This window comes from Sturnira hondurensis, unplaced genomic scaffold, assembly GCF_014824575.4.
Source record: "Sturnira hondurensis isolate 20B ecotype Veracruz unplaced genomic scaffold, ASM1482457v3 Scaffold0006413, whole genome shotgun sequence".
Lineage (NCBI taxonomy): Eukaryota > Metazoa > Chordata > Mammalia > Chiroptera > Phyllostomidae > Sturnira > Sturnira hondurensis.
In genome coordinates, this window is record NW_028079044.1 from 53,854,088 (window position 1) to 53,873,428 (window position 19,341).

Sequence of the window (19,341 nt, forward strand, 5' to 3'; positions counted from 1 at the left end):
ATGCCAGGTTGGGGGAAGGACCAGAAAAAGCTCACCCCCGGGCTATCCCGCTGGGCTTTGGGGTCAAGTTAGATACCCCAGGTGGCCTAAGCCAGAGGCTCCTGAGGTCGGAGCCTCCTTCCCGGCTCGTCACCTCGCCCCAACCCCGGAAAAGCAGCGAGCTCTTTCCCAACCCGCCCCGTACTTGCCGCTTCCTGCATTCTCCCCTAGCGTCCCTTCAGAGGCCCACATCAGCAACCGGCTGGGGTCTGCCCAAACCCTCACAGCTACCGGAAAGAACGGGAGGCGAGAGGCAGCGACCATGGCTCGCAAGTTTCCATATGTACTTTATTCACACAAAGTTGTCACCTCTCGAGTCCATGCGTCAGGGCAAGGGTCTGTGGCCTAGTCCCCCCTGCCCAGGCCCCAAGACCATCCGACTGAGGACATTCCCCGCCCCCCCCCCCCCAGGGTCACCGGGGCCTCTGCAGGGCTGGGCTTTTTTAATAAATAAAAACTCAACTCTAAGAAAATATATATATATATATATATATATATATATAAAGTAGGGAGAAATTAAGTTTTATAATTGGAACAAAAAAATTCCAAAATGGAAAATGTACAAACTAAAAGTTTAGGTGTCTCCTCCCCAGCTCCAGCCCCCAGGACGGGCAGCCCTGGGCACCCTCTGTCCCCACCCCCCCCTCAGCTCCTTCCCTCCCATCTGATGCAGGTCCCCTTGGGGGTGGGGCAGGGTCTGTTTTTTGGTCAGAAGCCAAGAAGTGGATAAGAAAAAAAGGAATGACAACTTGCTCTGCACAGAGGATGGGCTAGGAAGGCTTGGAGATAAATAGCATTTGGGTTAAAACTATGTAATTAGCAAATTTAGTTCTTATATCTTTCCCTCTATTTATATCTCTATACACAGGCGGGTTGGGCTGCAGGATAGATTCTAAATTGTAGTTACACCAAGAAAAAAATACTCTTGTCCCTCCCCCACCCTGCCCCAAGAATGCCTGCCCAAGCCTGCCCCCCACGAGGACTTTGGTTTGGGGGCCACTCCCCACCCAGAGATAGTCTGCCAGGCCCTGGGGACAGCTGGGCCTGGCTCTGATGGTGGACAGCCCAGTGCCCTGGAGCCCCAAGTTCCTGTGCAGTCACTATGGTGGAGGCCACAAGTGGCAGGGGGAATGGGTGGCAGGGGTTTGGGAGGGAGAAAGCTGTAGACCAAGAGACTGAGGGAGACAGGGGCAACCTGGCAGGGCTCTGGCCAGGACCAGGCTGAGCACAGAAGCCATGGGGAGGCAGCTCTGTGCCCTAGGGCATGCCAGGGTGGGGCAGTGTCACGTGGCTCCAGGAAACAGAAGGCACTTTCTCAGGGCTGACCGGTGGTTGACTTTGGGGGGCGGGGTATTGGGGGCCTAGCCCTCGAACTGGCCACGAGATGGGTGGGGCCAGAAGCACCCTTCTGGCAGTCCCTCTGGCCTGGCTGAGCCCTCAGGCCCAGAAAAGGGAGATGGGGGGCAGATTTCCAGGGCCGGGGCGGGCATGGGCGGAGCCTGGCATGCTACCTCCGCAGTTGGGGCATTCCCTCCCCCCACCCCGAGTGCTCGGTGGCCCGGGGGCCCCCCCCCCCCCCCCCCCGAACCTGGCTCTGTCCCCACCCTCAGTCCCTTTGCCCACGTGCTATAGCACGCCCTCCATGAAGCTGGTGTCCAGGTGCTGGATGAGTACACGCAAGAAGGACATCTCCTTGCGAGTGTTCTCGAAGATGACACGCGGGTCATCCGATCGGCAGCGGAGGCAGTTGGGCGCCATCACCATGGCCAGATTGCTGACGTCCATCTTGGTGATGGCCACGTTGGCGGGCTGCACAAACACCTGTATGGGGCAGCGGCTGGTGGGTGAAGGGCAGGAAACGGGGAGTTCCTGGGAGTGGGGCATGCGGGCAGTATGATGGTGGGGGCGGAGCCTGCCTGGAGTGTAGGGGTGTGCCAGGTGCAAGTTAAGGGATGCGGGTGGGACGTGTCTGAGGAGGGGTCAGTCACATACCTGGAGGAAGCGGATGAGGTAGCACAGCACCAGGCGGTTGATGCGTGGCAGTGCGTGCACCACGGCCACAGCTGCCTCGGGGTTTTCATAGTGTGCGATGCACTGTTCGTAGAACTCATGCGGGATCAGGGGCTCCTCCAGCTCTCGGTACCACAGCTTCAGCAGCGACGCTGCGGACATAGCTCGGGCTCAGCCCTGGGCAGAGCACAGTGTGGAGGAGCCCCTCCTGACCCTGCAACTGGCGCATGAAAGGGGTTGTGTGGGGGCGGGGCAGCACACCACTCCCGGGGCTGGCTGGCAAAGGTCCGCCTGGCCAAGGCTGTAGTGGCCCAGTTCCCTGTGAGGTGAAGACCCTGAGGAGCTGGACTGATCCTGGAAGCCTGGAGGATTATGCCAGGAGTGCCCTCCAAAACAGGACCTCTCCAAGGGGGTGCTGGATAGCTGCTGTGAGCAGGCCAGGCTGGAGGGACGACCGGGGGCGGCCTGCAGTGGACAGGTTGCTGCTGCATCACTGGTGGAGCAGAACCATCTGAACTGCGTGGACTGAGCCTGCTCCTGCTACCATAGGGGCTGGGGACTCACCAGGGACGTGGGGATCCTCCAGGCCTGTAGGCACCTTCCACTGGTCCACTTGTAGCTTCAGGGCGTTCACTTCATCAATGTCCCCAGGGACTCTGTGGAGCGAAGTGAGGGTGTCAGGGAGCAGCAACTTGACTTCCTTAGTCAGAGCCACTCAGGTCCTCTCCGTGTGACTGGCCTTCTTCCCACACCTGCAGATGCATTCCTGTGCAGGGCCACTGACGCCCAAACCCATGAGCCTCAGTTTTCCCAAATGTCTTTCTGGGGACCTGGGTAGGTGAATCATGACAGCAGGATGGGACAGGGAGTGTCATCCCCAATCACAGGTGAGGACCGACCACTGGGCTTGCTGCACCTCTCCACCTTCCTACCTCAGGCTCTGCTCGGGGTTGTTGGAGTTGGAGCACTCCCTGGGCCCTAGGCAGCTACTTCTGCAGGGGTCCTGCCTTGCCAGTTCTCCTGCCTGGGTCTAGGTGTGCTGCCGCCGTGCAGCTGACCTGCCTCTTAAGGATGGCCCCCACCCTGCCTCTCCTGGCCACAGTGGCCTGGGCCTTCCACTTGCTCCAGGGTGCCTCTCCCACCCTTATGCTAGTCCCTCTGCCAGCTCAGAGGCCTGGAGCCCCATGGTCCCTGTCTGCCAAGATGTGTGGTGGAGTCACTGAGGCCCCCACACCCAGGGCCCAGGTTTCCGGCACCTGAAGATGCCTTCCGTCTGGTCACCGTTGAGTGCCAGGACCTCCTCAGACAGCCGTGTCTGTACCCAGGGCAGCTGTCGCTCAGGGTAGCGCTCCTTCTGCATGCTCATGACCTCCTGTAGTGCACTGCCGAACATGGACGGGCTGAACACGGCGTTCTTGGCATGCCGGATCTCCTCCACATTGGGCTTTTTCAGCCCCTGCAAAGACAGCCCCACTCTGTTCTGTCTGGCCCGATTCCTCTTGACCCCAGACTGCCCCTAGCTTTGGCTGCCCCCTCCTTTCTCATTCCCCTGAAATTCCAGGTTTTTGCCCACTCAGAGTGGGGGACACCCCAAATCCCTGGCAAGAGTCACCAGGAGCACTCCCGCCGGACTACCTACAGCACCTGGAAGCATGGGAGGAAGATGAGAGCGACTCCTGGGCAGAGCAGTGCAGGAGCTGCCTGGAGCGAGAGGGAGCAGGCTGGCGGGTCTAGGCCACATGCAGCCACCCAGGGGTGGTGGTGCAGAGGAGGAGCCTGAGTGGGTGTAGGCAGTGGCCTCTGAAGTCTGTGTTAGGGCTGGCGCAGTGCATTCAGCGGGGAGAGGAAGTGGAAAGGGGAGACCAGGCTCTGGGTTGGTGGGAGGCAATTGTGCCCTCAACAGAAGTGGGGGTGGGTCACGTGCAGGAGAGTCCTGGGGCTTCCTGGGTGGGGCAGTGGGTTGAAAGGGAGGATGGGGATGGCTACAGACATTGCACCCATGAGGGTGGACAGGAGGGGAGAATTGGTAAAGGTCCCAACAGTCCAGGGGATGAGACCCAGCTTTGTGGTGTGACTAAGGTGACTAAGTCTCCTACCTGCTGGAAGCCACCGAGGTGGGGATGGGTTGTGGGAAGAAGTGTGGCTGCAAAGCTCCTCCAGGTGGCAGGTGGTCCCCATGTCGGCCAATGCCAGGGAATCAGTAGTGGAGGGCACTACTGGGACAGCTGCCTGTCTGCCCGCGTGGGGTGGGCTCAACCCTCTGAGGGGATGGGAGGCCTCCTCGGCAGGAGCCCTGTGATGATCTGGGCAGACTCCATGGCTGGTAGGCGGCCCGGCGTGAGTGAAGGAGCATGTGGCGGACTTCTGAGCCCAACGGCCAAAGGTGAAAGTCCTCTCTGGGAGGGGTGGCCCGTGGGACTGCTCTCTGCACCTAACCACACCAGCCAAACGATGGCAGGCGCAGGGCAGCTGGTGTGGCTACCACCCTCACTAGGCTGCCTGCCTGACGCCCTGGCCCAGGTACACTCCCCTTTGTCTGCAGTAGTTCCTGAACTGGGGGTGCATCCTTGCCTGAGACCTTCCTTGATTGCCAGCCCAGGTGGGCTCCCTGTAGCACCCTTTACACTGTGGGCTGCTACTGCCCCTCCCCAAGTGTAGGCTGCCCAAGGGTCCCCACCTCCCTTTGTACCCTATCTAGGAGTCTCTGACAGAGCCAGCCCACCCCTGCCCGGCTGTCCTGGGAGATGCTGGTACCTTCTTGGCCCCAGTCAGGGCTGCCTTCTGCAGCTTGTGGTAACAGTACTTGGCGTATGTGCTTATCGCCACACCTGGAAAAGAACGAGTGCTGGTCGGCTTGGCGTGGATGTATGGGGTGCAGGGGCCGCTGGCCAGCCAGTAACTAAGAGAGGAAGCAGCAAAGAGGGTGAGAAGAGGCAGCCCTCAGGCAGAACCTGAGCCCTGGGCATCCTGGCTGGCCTGGCCAGGTTCCTGCCTACCCCTCGCCCAGGGCAGTGGATCCTAATTCTCTCGGGCTGTCCTCTGGAGCAAAAATCCACGTGGAGAAGCAAGGGGCACTTCTCTCACCTCCAGAAGAGCTAGGCTGGAGAGTCAGTCCCCAACACCCCCTCCCCCTGGTCCAGGAAGAGCAGTTTAGGTATGAGACCTATTCTCTTAGACAAGTCAGACAGGACAGGACAGGGCCTGGGTCCCAGGACCTCCAAACTTCCAGCTTCCTCCCCCAGCTGGCCATTTCAATATGTAGCAAGCCCGGGGGTACTCAGAAGCCACTGCTTTGGGCCAGCACTGAGGGAGGGTTGAGGCTGGCCAGACAGCAGGCCCAGATCTCCTGCAACCCCGGCCCCCATCGGAGACCCTGGGTGAAGGCCTCAGCCCCCAGAACCCCCTGCCTGCTGGGTCTAGGGCTGACTGGGTGGGGGTCAGGAGAGAGAGGCCCAGGCCTGGTCCATGGTGCAAACGGGATGAGTGTGGAGGGTGGCCTGTGTCTTGAGCCTGGGTGTTGTGGGGAGGGCAGACTCTGGGCTCTCTGCAGCTCCACCCTGGCAGCACAGCTTGTCCCTAGGGGTTATCAGGGGGTGGGGGGCTGGGCCGGCATCCTGAGGGCAAGGACCTCAGGGACCTTGGCCAGGGGGCTCTGCAGATACAGAGGGGAGAGGGAGAAGGCAGAGGGGAGGAGACCCTATTCAGGTGGGTCTGGAACATATGGCCCATCTTTCCTGGCCCAGGAAAAGGAAGCGAAAGGGAAGCAGCAGTAAGACAGAGGACACACAGTGAGACCACGCCCAGGGGCCAGAGACCAAGGGACAAACAGGTGGGCCGGGCTGTGCTCTGCCCCGAGGGGCCTGTCTGCTTGCCCAAGGGAGCTTTCTAGACCCAATTCTCCAACCCACAGGTCTGCATCCTTTTAAAGGAAGCAGGTTTTTTTGTGGACATAAGAATACTGGGACCTCAGTATGAAAAATGCAAACATGTTTCAGCCATGAACATCTGTTCATTTCTAACTTTCACAAAAGTTTTGTTGTAAGGGGATTCTTTTTTAGAATCATCAAAATAAAAATATACATTTCTCCTAGATGTTTAGACCCTGGAGAATCCATTTCAGGTCCCTGGGGACCCAGACCCCTGGCAGAGGAGATCAGATCCCTGCAGCCCCTGACCAGGTGGACACAGCCCCTGGACCCTCTGCCATAGGCTGGTGTGGCCCTCATGGGTGAGCTCTTGCTTTAGGAGAATGGACAGTGTTTCAACAATGGGGCCCGGGCTGAGCTCTGAGCACTCGAAGCCTTTTGCAGCAGGGATTGCTGTGCCTCACCCTGGGGCACAACAGGCCTACCTCTCCCTCAGGTGAGTGACTCCTGTCCTAGTCCTGGGGACCAGGGGACATATGCCCTGACCTCTGTCCCAGGGCCTCCTGGGTCCCAACCTTCTCCAATAGAATGGGATCTGAAGACTCTGCGGCTGCCACCTCTCAGCTGGTGACTGTGGCCAGGTGCAGCCATCTAGGCCCGAGTTTCCTCCTCTGCCGGACAGGGGCAGGAATGCCTATCTCCTACGTGCTGAAAAAGGCTGTTCTCTGGTCCAAGCCCACTGCCCCGTCTGGCCTTGCCAGGGCACGCCATCCTGTTTTACAGGCAGGGAGACAGAGGCCTGCAGAGGGGCAACAAAAGCAGCTCTCCCGGAGTCCATGCTGTTGCGCCAGGATCCAGACCCTCCCCCGACCTGGCACCATCTCAGGGTTCAGGGTCCTGCTTGGCAGCTCCAGGTCCACAGGGAACTGATTGCTGCACCCCCAGCTCCACCTGTCTGCTGCCACTTGACTCTCAGGCAATGGGCCCAGGCCGGAGCTTGGGGCTCCTTCCCCACCTGTCCCAGACAAGAATGGGCCAAGGGTAGCCAGAAATCCTGGGTCTCAGCTGCCCACGCCTCCTGAGGGCAGCCTAGAGGAAGAGCTGAGGTGGAGCGGCCTCGGGAGAAGAGCAGCAGGTTAAGCAGAGGTGCACCCAGGATGGGGAAGAGGGGAGGTGGGGGGAGTTGGCCTTACAGCAATAGGACTCACAGCTCCCCCTGCAAGGAGGGCACAGCCCCGAGTAGACAGGGCTTCCCTGGAACTTGGACAGGATGGGGTTCCTGAGCCAGGGCTGGAAGGTGCTTGTCCCCAAGGTACTTCCTCACCAAACACCTACCTGGGCTGCCTCCTGTAGGCCCTGGCCAACTAGTCCTCATATCCCCTCCCCACTGAGAACCCAGCATGCAAGTTGAAAACTGTACTGAGCACCACAGAGAAAAAGCACAGGACTGGTGTGGCCTCTCCCAGGAGCCTGTCAGGGACAGGGCCTCCAGCCTGCTCAGGATGAGGCCACAGGCCTGATGGTTAGTGCCCCGCCCTCAGCCCAGAAGCGGTTAGAAAGAGGAGGTCAAGTGGCCGAGGCCGGAGAGCAGAGCTGTGCAGAGGCAGCGCACAGGCTGCAGAGAGAGGCCCTACCATCTGGCTCCTCAACATAGGGCTTGGGTTTCTTTCTCAACTTGGACTTCTTCTTAGTGTTCCTTTCCAGGAGTTCCTTCATGTGCTGTGTCACTGGGGAGCAAACAGAGCCGTGAGGACCAAGAACACAAGGCTGGAGCAAGTGCCCACTTGGTCCCCGTGGGGCTGGAGAAGGCCCCTGGGCCTGCTGAAGCTCAGCCTGGTCAGCTGCCAAAGGGTTGCACCCCTATCACATTCCTTTGGGAAGGCAGGGCCACTAGCCAGTGCCCAGATGGGGACCATGGGACCCCAGCTCAGGAATGCTGATGTGGGCGAGCATCCTGTTAAGTGACTGCTTCCTGCTCACACCCTGGGGACAGGATATGTACTCATATGGATTTGAGGTAGTGGGTACAAGCCGGGCTATGGGGCTGGGGAGGTGCCAGAGGCCCTCTGAGCAGGTGTGGGAAGGGAACACAGTCAGCTCAGGACCCGCCAGCACGGGAAGGCAGGGATGCACCCCTTCTTAAGTGGCTGTACTCTAGGCCTGCTCCCGAGCAGCTCTGGACATGCCGCCCACCCCGAACAAAATACCTGCAGTTGAAGTGGACCCTTTTCTCCCTGTCCACATGTGTTGTCTAGGAGGAAGTCACAGCACAGACCACTCTAAAGGTCGGAGTTACGCTCCACTCCCTGACAGTGGGCCACCTACCTCCTGCATGAGAGACAGCTATCTAGTCATTTTTTTATATCAGAATGGAAACACAGATAGTTTACATTTCAGGTTTTAATCTGATATGACTTTCTTTTGTTGTTAGATGCTCCAGCTCAGCCCTGGGAGCTCTTTTAGTGGCTCCTGTGTCCTGTGACACACCCAGTGTCCCCCTCACCCTGCAGCACGTCCTCGCTTTGACACCGTGTACGTTCCCTGCACCAGCTCTGGAACCAGCAGTTGCTCCAGGGAGCTCTGGTGCCTTTTAATATAAAATGGTATTAGAAATCAAGATCTGGGTGCCAGGTGTGCTCACTGCTCTTGGGGTGCCACCGCTTCTGGGTGCTCTTGGCTGACATTACAGAAGAGACGCATTATGTCCCTGTATATATTCGTCTATAAGTATTTCCATCCTGATGCCTCCGGTTCTGACTCACCACCACACGGATCCCGCCAGCCTCCTTGTCCTTGCTTGTCTGGCTGTGACTTTGTTCATCTTTTCATTCTCTTAATAGTGTCTTTTGAAAATCAGATTTAATTATGGTGAAGTCCAAATTTATCAATTTTTTTCTTACAGTGCTTTAGGTGTCACATATCAAAACCTTTGCTTAACTCAAGAAAACAAAGATTTTCTTCTGTGTTTCACTCTAGAAGTTCTTTAGTTTTATATTTTGGTTTATGATCCATTTTGAGTTAATTTTTGCACATAGTACAAAGTATGGGTTGAAGCTCACCTTTTATGCATTTGGATGCCCAACCGCCCCAGCACCGTTTGAGGAAAGCACCCCCTCCTTCACTGTGCGTCTGGGCCTGCCTCTGCCTGTCACTGTGCCCTGCTGGCCCCCTCTCTGCCTTCAGCAAACACCAAGTTCTCCTGATTACCACATCTTTAAATCAGTCTTGAAGTCAGGTAATGTCAGTCCTCCAGCTTCGTTCTTTTTTCCAAAAGTATTCTGCCCATTCTAGGTTCTTTGCATTTTCTATGAATTTTAGAAACAACCTGTTAATTTGTAAATTAAAAAGCTAGATTAAGATTTAGATTAGGATTGAATCTACAGAACAATCTGAGTAGAAGTAACATCTTAACATTAAGTCTTCTGATTCATAAACATGGTACATCTCTTCATGACTTCAGGTCTTCTTGACTTTCAGCAATGTTGTCTAATCTCAGCATGGGAGTGTGACACATCTTTTGTCAGATTTACCCATTTATCAATTTTGAATTTATTGCAAATGATATTTTAAAAACATCTATTTCCAATTGTTTATTGCTAATACATTGAAACATGATTTTTATATTGTGCAACCTTGCTGAATTCACTTGTTAGTTCCAGTAGTATTTTTATAGATCCCATAGGATTTAAAAGGAAAATAATTTATGTATTTTTAGAGAGAGGGGAAAGCAGGGAGAAAGAGAGGGAGAGAAGCATCAGTGTGTGGTTGCTTCTCATGCGCCCTGCACCGGGGACCTGCACTGCAACACAGGCATGTGCCCTGACTGGGCATTGAACCTGTGACCTTTCGGTTCATAGGCTGGCGCTCAATCCACTGAGCCACAGCAGCCATGGTAGGGTTTTGTACATAGAGACTGTGTTGTCTATGAGTAAAGACAACTGCACACTTCCTTTCCCATTTGGATGCCTTTCGTGTCTTTCTCATGACTCTGCCTGGCCTGACCCTCCAGCACCAAGGGGCATAGAAGTAGGGAGGGGAGGTCTCTGCTTTGCTCCTGATCTTAAGGAGAAAGCAGCCAGTCTTTTACCTTCCATGGAATGCTGGCTAGAGGATATTTTCCTGACCCTTTTTAAGTGTGCAATTCAGTGGAATTAAGAACATCCACAACAGCCCTGGCTGGTGTGGCTCAATGGATTGAATGCTGACCTGCGAACCAAAGGGTCACCAGTTCAATTCCCACTCAGGGCACATGCCTGGGTTGCAGTTCAGGTCCCCAGTAGCGGGGATTTCAGAGGCAACCACACACTGATGTTTCTCTCCCTCTCTTTCTCCTTCCCTTCCCCTCTGTCTAAAAGTAGACAATAAAATCTTTTTTTTTAAATTTTTGCTCTAGGTTCATGATAACAATTTGTACTTTTTTTTTGTAATTTTGGAGTAGAATGATTTGGGAAATATTCCCTCCACTTCGATTTTCTAGATGAGTTTAGAAAGAACTGCTAAACAAACAATAAAATATTTCGTAGAATTTACCAGTGAAGACATTTGGGCCTGGATTTTTTTTTAAATATTTTATTTATTTATCTTTAGAGAGGAAGGGAAGGAGAGAAGGAGAGAAATATCAATGTATGGTTGCCTCTCGTGAGTCCCCTGCCGGGAACTGGCCTGCAACCCAGGCATGTGCCCCGACTGTGAATCAAATCGTGATCATGTGGTTCGCAGGCCCGCGCTCAATCCACTGAGCTACACCAGCCAGGGCTGGGCCTGGAATTTTTTGTGGGAAGATTTTTTAAGCACCAATTAAATTTCTTTAATATACTAGAATATTAAAAACCATAAAACCCTTAAACAAATGTCTTTAGATATATGACTTTTCTAGTTATCTATTCTTTTTCCCCCTTTGTTTCCTTCTTGCATGTAGTTGCAGTTTGGTTATCTATTTCTTATTGAGAGGACTGAGTTTATATCCAAGAAATTTAAGTTGTTTATAACATTTCCTTAATATGAACATCTGTTGGCTCTGTAGTGCTACCATTTCCCATTCTTGATATTGGTAATTTGTGTCTTCTCTATTTTTGTTCTGATCAGTCTGGCAGGTGGTTTATCAATTTTACTGATCTTCTCAAGAATCAGTATTTTATTTCACTGATTTTCCACATTATTTTTCCATTTTCTTTCTATTCTGATCTTCATTATTTCCTTTCTTCTGCTTATTTTCAAGATAATGTAATCTTTAAAAAAACGTTCCTTAAAGTAGAAGCTGAGGTCATTGACTTCAGATCTTATTTCCTAACACAGGCTATAAATTTCCCTGTAAAAACTGCTTTGGCTGCATTCTACATATTCAGAATGTTTTGCTTTCATTTTCTTTCAGTTCAAAATACTTTCTAATTTACTTTTTGATTTTTATTTGACCCATGGGCTAGTCAATAGTACATTCTTTAGTTTCCAAATACTTGGGGATTTTCTAGATATCTTTGCATTACTGATTGCCACTTTAATTCTGTTATAGTCAGAGAGCACACTTTCTATGATTTCCATTCCTTAATATTTATTCTTATTTTACAGCTCAGAATATGTCCTGTTTTGAAAATATGGCTAGGATTTGAGTGCAGATGCTCTGGGTCCAAAATCTGTGCTCTCACATACTCCACTGTAGCTGCTTTTTTTCTTTAAACAGACTTTCAACTAGTTCTTTTGTTTTCAGCTTCGAGGTCACACTCTTCCCAAACCATTGTTCAAGGAAAATGGCTCCACCCGCTACTGAGCTTTTAAGGGATTTCTTCCTGCTTCAGCTTCTGAGCTTTCCTTTGGCCTACCCGAGACCCACTTTTCTTGGCTTGCCAAGTCAGTTTTCTATGATGCGTCCATGTACTTTGCTTCTCAGTTTCCAAAACATAGTTCTTCCTTTTCCATTCTCTTTGTCCTTGCAAGTTTTTTTTACTGTGATAAATATACATAACATAAAATTTATCACTTTTAATTGTGCAGTTCAATGGCATTAACTACATTTATTTGTTGTGCAACTATTACCACATCTGTCTACAGAACTTCTTCATCTTCCCAAGTGGAAACTCTGTGCGCAATGAACAACTCTGTTTCTCCCTCCCCCAACCCGCGGTAACCACCACTCTGTTTTCTGTCTCTATGAATCTTACTGCCCTGGGAGCCTCGGATGAGTGGAATAATACGGTATTTGGTCTCCTGTGACTGGCTTCATTCCCTTAGTATGATTCATCCATCCTATAACATGTGTTGGAATCCCTTCCTTTTTGAGCTTGAGTAGTAACATTCCATTGTGTCCATGGACACTTGGGCTGCTTCCGCCTCTTGGTATTGTGAATATGCTGCCATGAATACGGGTGTGCAAATGTCCTTCATGTCTCTGCTTTCAATTTTCTTTGTGTATGTACCCAGAATTGCTAGATTTTATGGAAATTTTACACTTAATTTTTTTTTATGAATTGTCCCTCTGTTTTCCACAGTGGCTGCATCAATTTATATTCCCTTGTGAGTTTTTTTTTCTTTTAAAAATTTCTTCACTGTTCTTTTACCAGAAGTTTGAAATTGAATCCAAATAAATGCACGTGTTCAAACTGTCTTTACTTGGAAGCCCGTAAGTACTGCTGAGGCAGGAATGTGTGAGCAGTAAGTGAAATGCCCAGGGTCTGCAGAACTGTAATGTGCTACTTTGCAGAAGAGATGGCAGAACTGCAGTGTGTGTCTGCCACCAAGCGCCCTGCAGTGTCTGGGTGAGCACCTGCTGAGGGTGGTCCCCGGAAGACAAGCTGTGAAGTCACCCTGCTAGTGAATGGCATACAGGCATGACCATGTATGAGATGAAGCTAAGCTGGAGGGTGGGGGGACAGATGAACCAGGGTTCACTGTGTGGTGTCTTGGTTCCTGAGGGTGGTGACCACATAGTAGATACCACACACACACTGGCAGTTGAATCAAAGGCTTCTGAGGCCATCGCCAGCAGCATGGTCCAAGGTGAGATGCCCCACATGGGAGCAGACAGATTCAGCTCTGTCCTTGCAGGCACTACTGACGTGGGCTACAGTTCCCTTTTTCTGAGCAGAGGCTACATTCTCCTGGGCTGATGGGACCTGCCTTACCAATCAATCAACCAACACCCATGAGCTAGTGGGAGGCAGCTCTGGGCTCATCACTGAGCAGGACCTGTGGCAGACACCCACTGGGAGTGGGTCTCGGGGCTGGGGAGAGCCCTATGCCATGAAAGTGAGACCAGATCCCATAGCCCAGCAGCAGCGTGACCACAGAGGCCCAGTCTCCCTTTGCGGGCCCAAGGCACACAGCGCTCTGAGACCACCTGGGCCTAGGTACCACGGCGGCCTAAGCCAATCTGATCCCCTCTCACATCAGGCTGCCAGAGCATAGACACTAGGACAAAGGCGCACAAACTTCTGTGTCAAAAGAGGTGTCCTGCTGGACCCCCAAAGGGGCCTGGAGGCCGAGCTCCCAGAGGAATCCCTGGCAGGCAGGAATGGTCCTGGAGGCCTCTGACCTGTCTGTGTACTGCTCACTCACACCTTTCACCACGGTAAGCACTCCCTGGCCCCAGGGCTGCATGCTGAGCAGTGGACACATTCTTCTAAGGTTTCAACTCAAAGTAGTGACATTGTAAAGCCTCTGGGAGAGGCCGGGCTGGACCATGAGCCAACAAGGGCCCAACTTCTCCTGGAAAAGCCCAAGAAGCCCTAGGCAGAGCCAGGCTGCCCAGCAACCAGCATGGCTGCATGTGCAGGGAGCTTCTTGGGGACACCTGTCTGCTGCATTCAGGATTCGGCTTCAACACCTGCACACCTGGGTGAAAATCTCATGGGTCCTATGATCTGCTTCTAAATAACTGACATGCTGGGTGATGCCTGTGCTCCCTCCCCTCCCCCAGGACCCAGCACTGTTTTGCCCTGAAGCCCCATCACTGTGTACACACTTACGCTTGCCCCCCACACCTGGAATGGGTACATGGTCACTCCTGCAGAGCAGGCTATAGTATGTCTGACTTACAGGGCACATATGAGTGTGTGTGACACATATGAGTGAGTGTGTGTGCACATATGTGTCCAGACACTGTTTATGACCCTGTCCCTGTGCTTACTCTGCCTGACCCAGGACTTCGTTCAGCCACTTGGCTGACAGCACTGTGGTCCCAAGTTCAGGCCACGTCTATGTCCAGAAGAACCTGGTGCATGTCCAGGGTGGAAGCTGGCCCTGCATTTGTCCCCAGGCAGCTGTCAGCAGGTAGCTACCTGTGCTGGTTCCAACCTCTGACCACCATGGGCAGCTTAGAACCAGCTCAGCCTACAGCACCTTCACAGCCCACTGGTGATAGGCCAATCCATGCTATGGTCACCATGCTCCTCCCTGCTTTCAGGAACTCTCCTCCAGGACCCCAGTCTTCTCCCCAGAACAGACAGCCTGAGCCAGGACAGGGTGGCCACACCCTAGGCCAAAGGAGAGCTGAAAATGAATACAGCCAGAGCACAATGGCCACTGTGGCCTCCCTGCCCTGATCAGGCGGGGCAACTGGCCACAGTGAGACTAACTGGCTCAGACACAAATGCTGTGCATCCTCGTCCTGGCCCCAACCTGTTGGCCTGCAGCCATGGACCATGCAGCTCTTCTCAGGGCCTCGGTGTGGAGGACAGGTTCCCTGAGGACCCTGCATCCTAGTAGAAACCCAGGATGTGGCCTTTGGGAGACACATGTATTTGCTTGGAGGTACTGCACCCGCCCTTACATACCTGCTGCTGCCTTTGAGAAGCTGCCCAGTGCAGGCTAGGAAGCTCTCTGTCCCTTACCTGGCTGGCAGCACAGCCTGCGGTGCCAAGGGCCCGGATGCTGGGCCTTACCTTTGGTGTCATTGACGGGGTCCATGTGCCGGTAGATGTAGCCCTCCAGGTAGGAATGGAACTTGGGTGTGGGTGGGAAGAAGGCCAGGCAGATGGCCATGAGCTCCCAGCCGCGCGATAGGCTCTCCAGGCGAAAGTTCTCGGTGGTCTGCCGGCACAGCTGGATGTACAGCTCGTCCCGCAGACCCTGCATACTCCAGCCCTTGGTTGCAATCTCCAGGGCCACGTGCAGTGGGTCCGCCTTGGCGCGCCGATCACCCATGTACATCTGGATCAGCTTGAAGATCTCGCATGCCTCCTTCTTCACGTGGCGGTCACTGGTCACAATCATGGGTTTCTTGATGGACTCGCTGCTCCAGGCCAGCATGTTGGCGATGGATACCTTCCGCCGGAAGAGGCCCTGCGTGTGCTTGTTGAAGTGTTTGGAAGCCCAGTTCTCAATGTCAGTCTCTGAGGACGGCTTGCGTAGAGTGAACGTGGGGAACACGCAGCTGGCACTGGGCATCACACTGCGGGTCTGCCGACTGCTCTCAAACTGGGCACAGGTGCCGAGGTCCTCGGACTGGAGAGGACAGACGGGCTGTGAGGGGGTGGGGGCCCTACCTGGCCAAGCCAGGTGGGAGGCATGGCCCCCCTTCCTGGCCCCAAGGTGCCGGGCAGGGCTGTCAGATAACCTGCTTGTAGGGAAGGCAGTGCAGGAACACTTGCTGGGTGTCCCTGGGGTAAGGCCAAGCCTGCACCTCCAGCTCTGTGCCTCTTTGTGTTCTACCAGGCTCGTCAAATGCACAAGCATCCTCCCCATGCAAGGTTGTACAGGGACCCAGAGAGGCCCCCTCCCAGTTCCCGAGACCAAGGGATGGGGGGCAAGAGGGAGCCTGCTGTGTTATAAGCCATGGACAGAAACTGAGCTCTCCAGGTTACAGGGCCACTAAGGCAGCCTTGTCACAGGACACACTAACCACCCAAGGTCACTGGGTCATCGGGCACATTTTCCCTGGCAGGGCTAGGTGTGGACATGAGGAGCCTATCACTGAGAGGCATTCTGACTACCAGCTCTGAGCATATGCCAGGCTATACCCTTCCACAGTGGTTTCATGAAGTAGGTCAGGAGATGAGAACCAAAACATCAGCCCATATCAAGTTCTAGGCACCGAGTTCCCAGCATTCAAATTAGACAGAAGGTGCACATAGGCCCCAAGGGCCTGACCATGGCCTATGCCTGGTGCTACCTTGGGTGGACACATCTGGCCAGGCTTCTGCTTCAGCCCCTGGTCCTGCAGCCACTGGGGGCCCGCTGAGGACATCTGGCCCCAGAGTCGGTGTTGGCTCCCTGGTGTGGGAGACTTGTTCAAGAAGGGCTCTGAGCAACCCCGAGGGCACCTGATGCCCCAGCTGCGCCACTCCTCACCCGAGAGCCTGTTCACGGGTGGGAGAAAGCTCAGGCTCAGTGGGTGGGCATGCTTACCCATCTCCCCTGCCTCCACGGTCTGGAATCAGGGAATGGCCTCTGATCCCCAGGTGACTTGCCAAATCCTGGCCGAGGTGGCCCTGCCTTGGGGGAGTCCCTGTGGGTATTCGCTGCCTGTCTACATGGCCACCAGCAACATTTTGGAGCCACCACCTGCCCCACCCCTGCCTGGGGCCCTGGCACCAGCTGTGTGTCCCTACCTGTGAGGGGTGGAGGTAGGGCTCAGGTGAGGCCAGGTTGGTCTGCACGGAGACACTTTTCTCGAGCAGGATCTGGGGGAAGGCGAGCCTCTCCAAGGCGCCCCTCTGCCAGTGCTTGCTGCTCTCCTGCTGGGCCAAGGCCTCATCCTCGCTGAAGGCACGCACCACAGGCCCAGGCATGGGGAGCGGCACAGCCCCATCGCTCTCGTAGCCTGAGCCATCCTGCTGGGAGTCCCAGCTGCCTCTCTGCTTCATGTGGAAGTGGGCCTGTTGCGCCTCCCAGGCCAGCCTAGCCTGCGCCAGGAAGGGCTCGGCCCCACCCCGTGCCCCTTCTGCCTCGCCTGCCTTGGCCTCTGCATGCTTTGGGGCCAAGCTGGGCCCACACTTGGGCCGCTCCTCGGCCAGGGACTGCGAGAGCGGGTCGCGGTCCCCAGGGCTGTCAGTGGAGGAAGCGCTGGGGGCATGGCACAGGGAGGGGTTCCTGCTCTTCCTCTTGCGTGTGCCTGGGGAGTAGCCTGTTGAGGACATGGTGTCCTGCTGGCTAGACCAGGACATGGTGTCATCCTGGGTCTGGGGCAGTGGTGAGGGCGGAGGGGCGTGCCGTGGCTCAGGCCCCTCCATGCTGCTATAGTCCCCGGACGTGACCCCCAGGCGCTGGTCCCGCAGCAGGCAGGGGCTGGGCTGGAGGGAGAGGGAGCCCCCTCCGGGGTTGGGTGTGTACTTGTGCCGGGGGCCTGCCCGCAGCCTGGGACTTGAGCCGGCCTGCTCCACATAGACTAGCTGCCGCACATACTCCTTGCCTGCGGGGCTGTACTCCAGGCTCAGGAAGCGCTCTGGGCACTTCTGCCGGGTGAGCACCAGCTGCTGGAAGGGTGAGGTCGAGGTCTGCTTGGGCGACTGTGGGAAGGGCACCGGCTTCCGGCCTGGAGACCGCTGGGGTGAGCCGGCCTGGCAGGCCCCACCAGCCTCGCACTGTATGTCCATGGGGGGCTCATCGTAGATGGGGGCCTGATACTCAATGGGGGGCTCCTCATAGAGGGGGGGCTCATAGGCATAGCGTGGGGAGGAGGGTTGTGAGTCACAGGCAGGCTTGCGGGGCTGGGCCAGCAGTGGAGAACAGCTGCCCAGCTCAGCCCTCTTCAAGAAGGGCGATGGCCTCCGCTCGGGGAAGAAGACTGAGCCGTCTGAGTCCGGGGTAAATGTCTGCAGGCTGGGTGAGTGCTGCCCGCCTGAGGGTCTACGGGAACGGCCCCCTGACTGGCTGTCCAGGGGGCGCCCATTGCCCTGGGGGGAGAAGAAGCTGGGCTCCCGGTCAGCCACTTTGATGAGCATGCGCTCCTTGGTGCCTGAGTTCCACCGGAGGGAGGAGGTCCTGGGGGGGGGACAGGCACAGGTTACCTGGGGAGGTCCTGTAGGGGTCAGACGCTACCTGGCGGAGGCAGTCTGGCCTTGCTTGCCAGCCTGGACCCACGACCCACCCACCCTGGCCTCATGCATGTCTGGAGTCAGGGCCCAGAAGGCCTGGTCATTTCTCAACCCCCTCCTTGCCACCCCTCAGTGGGGGCTGAGTCTGGTCCTTATACAGGAGGGCTCCCTGTAAATGGCCAGTGTGCTCTTCATTGCTGGAGCCCCACAGAGCTGCCCTCCTGTCCTAGGAGCTCCCCTCACACAACTCCTCACACAGCTCTACAGCCGTTCCTTCCAGGAGGGCTCTCTGCCAAGGAGCTTCCCCCAGGCCCCTCATTTGGCTGCCCAACATGTCCCTCCCCGCTCTGGTCCCAGCCAAGCCCCATGCACAGCACTGCTTCTATAATGGAGAGCAGGGGCAGCCTCCCTGACTGTGGGTTTGATGAGAGTGTTTCTCTACAGCCCTCACTCAGCACTGCCCCACGCTCCTACCTGAGGGAAACCAGCATGCCTGCCCCCGACCCTGTTCACGGGCATCTTGGGCCTTGTTTTCAACCACAGAGGCTCCTGCTAGCTACTAAAAGGCTGTGTCCTCCTGTGACCGTCTACACAGTTGGCACTCTGCACCTGGACGGAGATGACAAACTGCTCCCCGGTGCCTGCTAAATCCAGAATCGGACTAAGGGCACCCACAACCTGGGGCCACACTAGGCTTCTTTCTGAGCCTCACTTGCTTGGCAACAATACAGGCGACAGTACCTTTGGGATGTGGAGGGCAGGTACTCAGACTCAACACCCACACTGCGCTCTGTCTGCCTAAGGTCAGCAGGGCAGCACTCCAGAGACAGCACCTGGAGTCCAGGGGAGATGGCAGGGCTCACCTCTAGCCACTTGTCAACTCCCTCTCGGCTGCTTCAAGGAAAGCTGTGTTTCCCTGATGACAAATGATGTGGAGCATCTCTCATGTGCTCATTTGCCATCTCTACATCTTCTCTGGTGTCTAAGTCTGGCCCATTTTTAAATCTGGTTGTTTTCTTATTGTTGAGTTTTAGGGTATCTTGGATAAATCCTTTATCAGAGGAGACTTTTGCAAATACTTTCTGTCTGTGACTTGTCTTCTCAGACAATGTCAGTCACAGAGCAGAAGCATTTAATTTTAACAACGCCAAGGTTATTAATTATTCCTTTCATAGATTGCGCCTTTGGTATTATATGTAAAAAGTCACCAGCACATCCAAGGTCCTCTAGGTTTTCTCCTGTGTTATCTTCCAGGAGTTAAGTTTAGTGTTCTACATTTAGGTCTGTGACCCATTTTGAACTAATTTTTGTGATGGGCACAGAGTCTGTACTTACTTTCTTTTTTCCCATTTGTCCCAGCACTAGCTGTTGAAAAGGCAGTCTTTGCTCCATTGCACTGCCTTTGCCCTTCTCAGAGATCAGCTGACCGTACTTATGAGGGCAAATTTCTGAGCTCTCTT

The 19,341-nt window shown here is 54.8% G+C and overlaps 1 protein-coding gene across 6 annotated transcripts in view; it reads right to left on the reverse strand.

Moving 5' to 3' along the window:
• Positions 1-312: 312 nt before the first annotated feature.
• ARHGAP39 (Rho GTPase activating protein 39) overlaps positions 313-19,341 on the reverse strand; it is a 55,925-nt gene continuing 36,896 nt past the window's right edge. For 3 of the 6 annotated variants that reach the window (XM_037048811.1, XM_037048807.1, XM_037048808.1), the window contains 8 exons: positions 16,457-17,828; positions 14,789-15,350; positions 7,550-7,642; positions 4,804-4,877; positions 3,306-3,505; positions 2,614-2,705; positions 2,032-2,201; positions 313-1,860 (listed from right to left, as the gene is read on the reverse strand). In XM_037048811.1, the coding sequence (XP_036904706.1) occupies positions 1,666-1,860; positions 2,032-2,201; positions 2,614-2,705; positions 3,306-3,505; positions 4,804-4,877; positions 7,550-7,642; positions 14,789-15,350; positions 16,457-17,828 (2,758 nt within the window). In that variant the 3' untranslated portion in view covers positions 313-1,665. Of the gene's footprint in view, positions 1,861-2,031; positions 2,227-2,613; positions 2,706-3,305; positions 3,506-4,803; positions 4,878-7,549; positions 7,643-14,788; positions 15,351-16,456; positions 17,829-19,341 lie in introns of those variants that run through there. The other 3 variants (XM_037048809.1, XM_037048810.1, XM_037048812.1) reach the window with 3 other exon arrangements.